Source organism: Seriola lalandi, unplaced genomic scaffold (genome assembly GCF_002814215.2).
Source record: "Seriola lalandi dorsalis isolate HSWRI2012SDOR001 ecotype SW California unplaced genomic scaffold, Sedor1 jcf7180002054958, whole genome shotgun sequence".
Classification (NCBI taxonomy): Eukaryota; Metazoa; Chordata; class Actinopteri; order Carangiformes; family Carangidae; genus Seriola; species Seriola lalandi.
Genome location: NW_019525509.1, coordinates 164,970 through 175,222, shown reverse-complemented (window position 1 = coordinate 175,222; position 10,253 = coordinate 164,970). Strand labels below are relative to the sequence as shown.

The following is a 10,253-nucleotide window of genomic DNA, read 5'->3' as shown; positions in this document are numbered from 1 at the left end:
TCACTCTTTTAACAAAACAAAAAAAAAAGCAACGAAGGAAGCAGTAAATGGACTTACATATTTAAGACCTAACTAAATGTAATTTAAGACCTAACCTGCGGCTAATGTAAAGCTAGCAGAGCTTGGAGAGTTGGTTATCTGGTTGCTAGGCGCACGCACGCACGCACGCACGCACGCACGCACGCACGCACGCACACAGGTCAGGAGCTGCCGTTCCCATGGCAATGTGAAAATCTGCCAAGAATTGGGCTTCTACATGGCTTCAAACAACTGCAAATTATGAGAAAACCGTTACTTCTTTTCATAAACCGAAAACACCGTGCCAGACACTAAAGCCAGAAGTTTCTACAGTCTCTATTTTATTCAGATATTCCTTAAAATGAGTGAGTAAGCTCAGTGCGAAGACAGAGAGAGATTCTTTTGAAAAAAAAAGACGATTACATTAGGTGTCAATGAGAGTGAGACAGGTATTGCTGCCGGACTCCGCACCCCCGTTTAAATTTTGTGCAGACCCTGCCTGTCAAAGTTACATTTTATGAATCACAACACCTATGTCTACATTTTCAGAAAGAATTATTTGTCTCCTTTTTACGGTTTGGCCGCGAGCTCGATTTAAAAATAAAAATAAAGGTTATTTTTTACTGCTTCACGCACTCTAGCCAACTGACGCTTTCACTCTAACTTTGAAGAAAAAGTGATTTGCACTCCTCCTTTGAGTGCTCACAGTTTGAAAAGTTTACATGTTATATAAAAACAGTTCCTGTCTTTTTGAGAGAGCAGAAGTTTTCCTCCGTTTTATAGTTTGAATCACATTTCTACGTGCAGGTATGAGAGATCTGGGTGACTCAGAAAAAAGGTGCAATTTTGTAGAAAAAAGGTGGGTTTCTAAAGAAAATTCCAATGCATTTCTAATGCATTATTTATTCCCAGTTTTTTGGGAATAACTTTGGGAAAAATTGGAATTTTAACACCAAAAGTCATAGCACCTCTTTCGGGATCAAGACGCACGTTTTGATGTATATATTACCGGGGTTTTCTCAAAGCTGCAGGACGAGTTACGCGCCAAAATTTGGCGGAAGAATAATAAACCCGAAGGAGAATATTAATAGATGCCTCGGAGCTGAGCACCCATGGCACTAATAATAATAAACTTTATCTATCTATCTATCTATCTATCTATCTATCTATCTATCTATCTATCTATCGATCTATCTATCTATCTATCCAAATAAAAAGATGACAACAAAAAAGAAAAATCATGGCGGTCAACTGCTCAAGACTGCTGAAATATTTTTCATCATGAACACTTTCATCAATAGGACCCACCACATAGTGACTGAATGTCACCAATACAGAGTTTCAGTGTTGTAGCAGCAGCAAAATGTCTTTTCTGTTAAATATTTTGTCTGGTGCTTTTGAATCTTGTGGGACAAGCTGATGGTCTACACCAACCACAGCTACAACGTAGTTCAGCTGCTGTGCCTGCAGCACTGGCGTCAACCTCCACCTTGTCGGGACAGCAGAAGGAAGGGTCAGCCCTGGACCACTTGTCATGGTTTGCTATGGCAGACACTTTTTGTTAGTTATGTTTTGGACTTTTTCACTTCCTGTTTTATTTTGTAATAAGGTTTCCTTGTGTGTCTCAGTGTTTTGCTTCCTGTCTTGGTCTTGTTTGTGTGGTGATTGTCTGCCCCGCCCTAATGTGTTTCACCTGTTTCAATCACCCTCGCCTCCCTTGTCTATATAGTCTTTGTGCTCCCCTTTGTCTGTGTTGGTTGGTCTGTTGATTTCTGGGTTTGTCTTCATCGGTTCACGTCTCCTGTTCATGTCTGGTTTGTCTCCAAGCTGTTCACGTCCTGTTCATCTCCGGGTTTGTCTTTGTTCTGGTCTTGTTGCCTGTTGTCATCCCCTGTGGTTCCCTGTGCCTGTTTTTGAAGTTCTTTTGTTAATTAAACATTCTGCACCCCATCCCCCTGTGTTGGCTGCATTTGGGTCCTACTTACCACAATACCCCTTGACACAACTGGAAAGAAGATCTTTAATGCCGTCAAATACATGCTGGCCCTCAAAGGTTTAGAAAGGTCCAAATGTAGAGTATTCTTTGGCTGACTTGTGATTGGGGACAATGGAGAAAAAGGTCCTGCAAAATCTTTTGTGGGAACCAGCCACACTGAAGTATCACCATAATGCACAACCAGTGGTTGTCACAGGAAACTCAAAAACAACATGATATTTGGCTAAGTTCATTTATGTCTATATCTTAGCAGGGTAAATGGACACTCGTCAGTTTTAGTGGCATTACACAATCAAATAGGTTCCCTATTTCTATGCAAACTCCACATTGGTTTGGGGATCTCTCTGTACTCTGCAGCTTTGCACTGAAAGCCTCAGGGAGCAGTTCATAGGCTGATCTGAAATGACTGGCATAACGTAAACTATTGAGTGTCTGACAACACTTTGAGCAAAGCTCTTTGTCATACAGCTGATTTATCTCTTTCCCTCCTCATCTACATATTCAAATTTCATCTAGGCCACAGGACTCGCAGCAGGATACAATGGCAGTGGTGTCTTTTAGGTTTGAGTCAAAGAACTTCCCCAGACTCTTGACTGTTCTGTTATAGAAAGGATGTTAGTTCCAGATAATGAAAAGCAGAAATTGTTGACCAACTTGCCCTTCTTCAGCACCATGGACTTTGATTTGGTAGACTTGGTAACTCATCCTAGCCCAGGTGATGAGTTTTTTTCATTTTTTTATTTAAACGAATCAGTTTATAAATGATTAACGTGAACGTGAGCGGCGTTCGCTCTCATGTTTTACAATAATTTTACAGCACACCGCATGACATCTCCATAGACACGGCTCAGCTTGGCTGGTGCCAGCGGTAGAGACGATACAGAAGCATCTGCTACTGCTGAAGCCAGTTTGTTTGAGCATCTGAAGCAGTTATATGAACAAACAAGTGAGGACTCAGACACATATTTATATACTGATTTTAAATCGAACTGATATCTATGTCAGTGCTGTACAATAATTAATTCAGTCTAGGATTGGCTATGATTTGGGGCTGGTGATGGATGGGTAGAAGGAGGTTCTATTGAAAAAGAATATCAGCCTTTATTATAAAAAGAAAAAGGAAAGGAACGAATGGACTTGAAGTAATTCATTTTTGGAACTGTGAACTTAGTTCAAAATTTAAAAAAATAAAAGAACTATGAATGTGAACTAGTTAATTTTCATCTGAATGAACGGAACATTGAACTAGTTCTTTTTAAGTGTGAACTGGCACAACAGAGTTTTAGTGGCATAACACTATCAAATAGGTTTCCCTTTTCCTCTGCAAACTCCACATTGATTTGAGGATTTTTCTGTACTCTGCACTCGTGCACTGTGAGTCGCACGGAGCAGTTCATAGGCTGATCTGGAGTGACTTTGGCACAGCAGGGAGGAACTCTTGGACCGAATTGCAAAGTGAGAGGGTCATCCAGAGACAGAAGTAAAGGCAAGTGAACACAGCCCCTCCTTTAGAATCGACACCATGGGCTGCATCGTCACTGAGAAACCTTCCCTCAACCAGGCTCAGTAGATGGGTGCAGAACTATTTTCTGAATTTCCACAACACCAACATCATCCAAGCTATTTTTTTTATCACAAATACCACAGTGGAGTGAACCACATGTAATAATAAATGTCAAAAATCTCATCTTAGTTCTTGCTATAACATAAACTATTGAGTGTATGTGACATGACGAGTATTTCATGAATGAACTAGTGACTGAGTCCGGACACAGTCAATGAGTGAAGCAGTGAAGTTGTGCATCCATCAGTCACGCTCCATCATCAGTGGCTAATTCATGTAAAAATTCATCACTATGCAAAAAACAGTAACATCATCTCATTTATACTTTGACTTTGTAAAGGCCTAACAATCCTAAACAATTGTTTACATGTTTATTATGCTGGGGGTTTAGTGGAAGGCAGAATCAATAGATGTTGATTAATGACCAATAACATTACATCGTTTTCATTCACCTTCAAACCAAGGGGACAGATCAGACAGATTGTAGGGCTGTTATCCTGTAGCAAAAATAACATGTTACTATAATATTTATTCTGTATCAATAAACTCTGACATCAAATGTTGCTCTCCTTCTTTATATTCGTGGTGATTTCTCTAATTATCAGTTAGTGTTACTGGAAAGTGCTCTGAACTAGCAGCTGTAAAACATTACATGTGGCTTTTATCTCAGGTTATCATATCTGAATAAGAGGATAACAATGGTCAGAGTGATTGTTTGTGAAGAAATGAAACATTTCCTTACTGTATATATGAATATGATATCAATTCGATTCAATTAACATGAATCTGCAAACTCTGAGACGGGTACATTCAGTGTATTTTAAGACAACGTGAGAATAATTTCCCCCTGGTTTCAGTAATTACATCACGATCTCTTTCTACATTAAATTGGCCTGACTGGAGCCAGGCTGCAGAATCTGAAGTGTAACAATGTGTTTAATAGATTTTCTGAACCAGGGATAGAAAAAAACATAGATCACAGGGTTTAGACAGGAGTTGAAATACAACAACCAAAGCTCAATGCCTGAAGCTGATGTCCCAATCAAGTTGTTCTCAACTGCAACAATGAAACAATAATATGGGCTGTTGCACAGAAGAAATGCAACTATAACGACACCAAGAGTCCTGGCTGCTTTCAATTCAGATTTCTTAGCTTTCACAGTCTCTGAACGCTGCAGTGTGACAGCTGCAATGTGAGAGCGCATGGCACGAGCCTGAGACACAGCCACCACAAATACTCTCAGATACAAAATTGTGATGACAACAATGGGGCCTAAAAAGGTAAAAAGAAGATCTGTAGCTGTTTCAAGATAAGTAAGTACGACTACACACTCTCCATAACAGGTGTTATACCTGTCGGGTTGTTTTAAGAACTCCCTCAGTATCCAACTGCTGTGCACAACAGAAAATATCCAACACAGACAAACACAGAATTGAACTCTTCTCAGAGTGACTTTGGTGTTGTAAAACATGGGGTCACAAATTGCCATATAGCGGTCAATTGATATGAGTACCATGTTTCCTACTGAAACACTGACAGTGAGGTAACCTAAAAAGTAATTCACAACACACATAAAGTCACCAAGGATCCAGCAGCCTCGGAAAAAGGGGATTTCACCTGGCATCTGCAGGAGACCAACAAGGAAGTCTGCGACAGCCAGAGAGAGGAGGAGGAGGTTGGTGGCAGTGTGGAGCTGCCTGAAAAGATACAATATCAACAATGAACCAATTATTACATGTAGTAGTTGTAGACATAAAAATTTTTAAGGGTTCTAATTCAAAACATATAAACTCTACTGTCACAACATGAATAAACAAATAAGAACATTACAGTTGTAAATGCACTTTCAAATATCCAGTATGCATTCATCAAAGGCAGAGACAAGAAAACATCTATGTATATTTCTATTTCTCATTTTAATCCTAGAGGAGAAGGTTAGTGGATTTGCAGCAGCCAGATATGTGACAAATCATTAGTAATCATTTTTTCAATAGTGTTTTTGCTGATTATCTCAAAATCCCCATAATATATAACATATAAGCTTGTGTTCTACACAAGCTTATATGTTAAACATGAAGATAAAACTACTGTCTGTATGTTCTAATCTGCAAATGTTTTCATCAGCAAACAAAATGATGCCTCGCTCAAAGCCATTTCTTCATGTTTATAACTGGATACAAATAAAATATTTTTAGGTCATGCAGAGAAATATCATCTCTGCCTGAAGTGGGAGATAGAGATGATGACCAGCAGGTTCAGAACCACAGTGAGCAGAGTGATGCAGGACAGCAGACTGTAAATCAGTGTGGCCTCCAAGTAAGAGTGCATCGTCTTCCTGCAGGAGTTGTTGAGCTGAGGAAAGCAGAGTTCATCTTCCTCCAGGGCCTCCATATTCAGAGAGAGGAGAAGCTGCTGAGCTCTGACAGCTCTCTCAGTAAAGCTCTTGGTCTAAAGCTGATTTATATATTTCCTTCCTCCCTTCCCACATTCAAAATTAATCTAGGCTGAGTATCTCATACTAATAAAAAAGTTATCAGTTCTCTGAACTAACAGTTGCAAAGCATGGCTTTTATTTCAGGTCATCATATATTATGATAAATCACTTAAAATGATAGTCTAATAATAATAAACTTTATGTACCTATCTATCTATCTATCTATCTATCTATCTATCTATCTATCTATCTATCTATCTATCTATCTATCTATCTATCTATCTATCTATCTATCTATCTATCTATCTATCTATCTATCATGTTGTTAACTGTAACTACCTGATTGAAAAAAAGGTCAAACAAAAAGAGATCGACATCTTCCAATCATTGCGGTCAACTGCTCAGGACTGCTGAAATATTTTTCATCATGAACACTTTCATCAATAGGACCCACCACATAGTGACTGAATGTCACCAATACAGAGTTTCAGTGTTGCAGCGGCAGGAAAATGTCTTTTCTGTTAAATATTTTGTCTGGTGCTTTTGAATCTTGTGGGACAAGCTGATGGTCTACACCAACCACAGCTACAACGTAGTTCAGCTGCTGTGCCTGCAGCACTGGCGTCAACCTCCACCTTGTCGGGACAGCAGAAGGAAGGGTCAGCCCTGGACCACTGGAAAGAAGATCTTTAATGCTGTCAAATACACGCTGGCCCTCAAAGGTTCAGAAAGGTCCAAATGTAGAGTATTCTTTGGCTGACTTGTGATTGGTAACAATGGAGAAAAAGGTCCTACAAAATCTTTTGTGGGAACCAGCCACACTGAAGTATCACCATAATGCACAACCAGTGGTTGTCACAGGAAACTCAAAAACAACATGATATTTGTCTATGTTCACATATAGATATATATGTATATATAGTATATATCTTAGCAGGGTAAATGTAGACTCGTCAGTCTTAGTGGCATTACACTATCAGATAGGTTTCCCTTTTCCTCAGCAAACTCCACATTGGTTTGGGGATTTTTCAGTACTCTGCACTCATGCACTGAAAACCTCAGGGAGCAGTTCATAGGCTGATCTGAAATGACTGTGGCATAATGTAAACTATTGAGTGTCTGTGACATGACAAGTATTTCATAAATGAACAAGTGACTGAGTCCGGACACAGTCAATGAGTGAAGCAGTGAAGTTGTGCATCCATCAGTCATACTCCATAATGATGTAATGTATTAGGATTAAAATGGGCAACATGGATTTTACCAATGCAGCTTCTCTTATTGTTAGTGCTTATCGGTTCTGAACTTTATCAATACTCTTGTTGATTCCATATGATTAAGGTAAAGAATAGAACAAATTGAGAACAAAATTTACATTTATTTATTAAAAAAAAAACACTGTTTCTCAGTCAGTGAAAGCAAGTCACTTGTGCTTGAACTGGAATAAAACAGGTGTCAGTGCTCTGAACTAGCAGCTGTAAAAGATTACATGTGGCTTTTATCTCAGGTTATCATATCTGAATAAGAGGATAACAATGGTCAGTGATTGTTTGTTAAGTAATCAAACATTTCCTTACTGTATATATAAATATAATGTCAATTCTATTCAATTAACATGAATCTGCAAACTTTGAGACATGTACATTCAGTGTATTTTAAGACAATGCGATAATAATTTCCCCCTCACAGAAAAATAACCGGTTTCAGTAAATACATCACAGTCTCTTTCTACATTAAATTGGCCTCACTGGAGCCAGGCTGCAGAATCTGAAGTGTAACAATGTGTTTAATAGATTTTCTGAACCAGGGGTAGAAAAACACATAGATCACAGGGTTTACACAGGAGTTGAAATACAACAACCAAAGCTCAATGCCTGCAGTTGATGTCGCAATCAAGTTGTTCTCAACTGCAACAATGAAACAATAATATGGGCTGTTGCACAGAAGAAATGCAACTATAACGACACCAAGAGTCCTGGCTGCTTTCAATTCAGATTTCTTAGCTTTCACAGTCTCTGAACGCTGAAGTGTGACAGCTGCAATGTGAGAGCGCATGGCACGAGCCTGAGACACAGCCACCACAAATACTCTCAGATACAAAATTGTGATGACAACAATGGGGCCTAAAAATGCAAAAAAAAGATCTGCAACTGTTTCAAGATAAGTAAGTACGACTACACACTCTCCATAACAGGTGTTATACCTGTCGGGTTGTTTTAAGAAATCCCTCAGTATCCAACTGCTGTGCACAACAGAAAATATCCAACACAGATAAATACAGAATTGAACTCTTCTCAGAGTGACTTTGGTGTTGTAAAACATGGAGTCACAAATTGCCATATAGCGGTCAATTGATATGAGCACCATGTTGCCTACTGAAACACCGACAGTGAGGTAACCTAAAAAGTAATTCACAACACATATAAAGTCACCAAGGATCCAGCAGCCTCGGAAAAGGAGGATTTCAGGTGGCATCTGCAGGAGACCAACAAGGAAGTCTGCGACAGCCAGAGAGAGGAGGAGGAGGTTGGTGGTGGTGTGGAGCTGCCTGAAATGATAGAACATCAACAATGAACACAATGTTAGATCTAGCAGTTGTAGAAATAAGTGTTATTCAAGGTTATAATACTAAATGTATGACCTGTACTGAAGCTATATCACGGCATCAGTCATATAAGCACTTTTAAATAACCAGTATGCATTCATCATAGGCCGAAAAAAGAAAACATCTATGTATATTTCTACGTATCATTTTGATCCTAGAGGAGAAGGTTAGTGGATGTACAGCAGCCAGATATGTGACAAATCATTAGTAATCATTTTTTCAATTGTGTTTTTGCTGACTATCTCAAAATCCCCATAATCATACTGATCATTAGCTTTCAAAGTAACAATGATAAACATATAAGCTTGTGTTCTACACATACTTATATGTTAAACATGAAGATAAAACTACTGTCTGTATGTTCTATTCTGCAAATGTTTTCATTAGCAAACAAAATAATGCCTCGCTCAAAGCCATTTCTTCCTGTTTATAACTGGATACAAATAAAATATTTTTAGGTCATGCAGAGAAATATCATCTCTGCCTGAAGTGGGAGATAGAGATGATGACCAGCAGGTTGAGAACCACAGTGAGCAGAGTGATGAAGGACAGCAGACTGTAAATCAGTGTGGCTTCCAAGTAAGAGTGCATCGTCTTCCTGCAGGAGTTGTTGAGCTGAGGAAAGCAGAGTTCATCTTCCTCCAGGGCCTCCATATTCAGAGAGAGAGGAGAAGCTGCTGAGCTCTGATAGCTCTCTCAGTAAAGCTCTTGGTCATACAGCTGATTTATATCTTTCCTTCCTCCCCTCCCACATTCAAAATTCATCTAGGCTGAGTATGTCATACTAATAAAAAAGTTACCAGTTCTCTGAACTAGCAGTTGCAAAACATAACGTAATGGCTTTCATTTCAGGTCATCATATATTATGATAAATCACTTAAAATGATAATTCTAACTAGAAAATTCCAGGGAAATTTTGAGTGCCACGGGGGCTACTGCCGGGATGAGTACATGATTTATTTCCATAGTTCAAAAGTCACCCTGATCATACTCTGGTTTTGAGAAATGTCTTGATATAAAAGACTCTGATATAAAACAATGTCACATCCCTCCATCATGTATTATGTGGGAAATATCTCATATTCTGTGGTGTTTTTTTTTTTATAATACAAGAGGCAACATGTCTTCAAACTGGCATTTAAAGGGTTAAAATCCTAAAAACTAATAAACATTTTGTAGGTTTGAGCAGAACTGAAGTGGGTTAAGAGATGTATGCAAAAAAAGCAGAAAAAAATATTGATATATGATGATTTTATAGCATTTTCTTTGTGTGTCCTTTTTTGGACGCAAGGAACCCCAGAGGGAACAAAATGTGTTACCAGTGTATAATAGACCTGTAACAGTAACTGACATTAGATTTTTAAAAAATATCAAAAAAGACACTTTCTTGCAGAAATCCATACCTTCAGCTGTAACACAACCAAAATGATCAGCAAATCAAAAAAGAAAAGTGAAGAAAATGTCCAAAAAAGGACAGAGGGACCCCTGAAGGTTAATAAATCCCATGAACCGCTATTTAAATTACCACTATTATGTTTTTTTCTGTGCTAAATTTAACATTACTGGGGAGGAGAGCAACGCGACTAGAAGTGACAGCGAGAGAGGGCTAGTAGCTTCTCCTCTCCTCTGTCTCAG

At 38.7% G+C, this 10,253-nt stretch overlaps 2 protein-coding genes across 7 annotated transcripts; both read right to left on the bottom strand.

Annotated features, from left to right (window-relative positions):
• Positions 1-4,456: 4,456 nt before the first annotated feature.
• Positions 4,457-6,057, bottom strand: LOC111645841 (trace amine-associated receptor 13c-like). Of its 4 annotated transcripts, none has more exons than XM_023395156.2 (2): positions 5,801-6,057; positions 4,457-5,276 (listed from the first exon to the last, which is right to left on the bottom strand). In XM_023395156.2, the coding sequence occupies exons 1-2, from the start codon at positions 5,968-5,970 to the stop codon at positions 4,457-4,459; spliced, it is 990 nt and encodes a 329-aa protein (XP_023250924.1). In that variant the 5' UTR covers positions 5,971-6,057. The 4 variants fall into 4 exon arrangements, with proteins under 4 accessions (XP_023250924.1, XP_087026832.1, XP_087026834.1 ...); XM_087170706.1 differs by having other exon boundaries at positions 4,457-5,309; positions 5,795-5,970; XM_087170708.1 differs by having other exon boundaries at positions 4,457-5,277; positions 5,898-5,970.
• Positions 6,058-7,739: 1,682 nt separating this feature from the next.
• On the bottom strand, positions 7,740-9,287 carry LOC111645843 (trace amine-associated receptor 13c-like). 3 transcript variants are annotated; one of them, XM_023395158.2, is made up of 2 exons: positions 9,103-9,287; positions 7,740-8,561 (listed from the first exon to the last, which is right to left on the bottom strand). In XM_023395158.2, the coding sequence occupies exons 1-2, from the start codon at positions 9,270-9,272 to the stop codon at positions 7,742-7,744; spliced, it is 990 nt and encodes a 329-aa protein (XP_023250926.1). In that variant the 5' UTR covers positions 9,273-9,287; the 3' UTR covers positions 7,740-7,741. The 3 variants fall into 3 exon arrangements, with proteins under 3 accessions (XP_023250926.1, XP_087026862.1, XP_087026863.1); XM_087170736.1 differs by having other exon boundaries at positions 7,740-8,594; positions 9,097-9,272; XM_087170737.1 differs by having other exon boundaries at positions 7,740-8,562; positions 9,200-9,272.
• Between the last annotated feature and the right edge of the window lie 966 nt (positions 9,288-10,253).

Coding starts and splice junctions, on each gene's coding strand:
- LOC111645841 (XM_087170706.1), bottom strand. CDS start 5,970: ATGGAGGCCCTGGAGGAAGATGAACTCTGCTTTCCTCAGCTCAACAAC. Junction 5,310..5,794: donor ATCTCCCACTTCAGGCAGAG/ATGATATTTCTC, acceptor ACTACATGTAAT/AATTGGTTCATTGTTGATAT.
- LOC111645843 (XM_087170736.1), bottom strand. CDS start 9,272: ATGGAGGCCCTGGAGGAAGATGAACTCTGCTTTCCTCAGCTCAACAAC. Junction 8,595..9,096: donor ATCTCCCACTTCAGGCAGAG/ATGATATTTCTC, acceptor GCTAGATCTAAC/ATTGTGTTCATTGTTGATGT.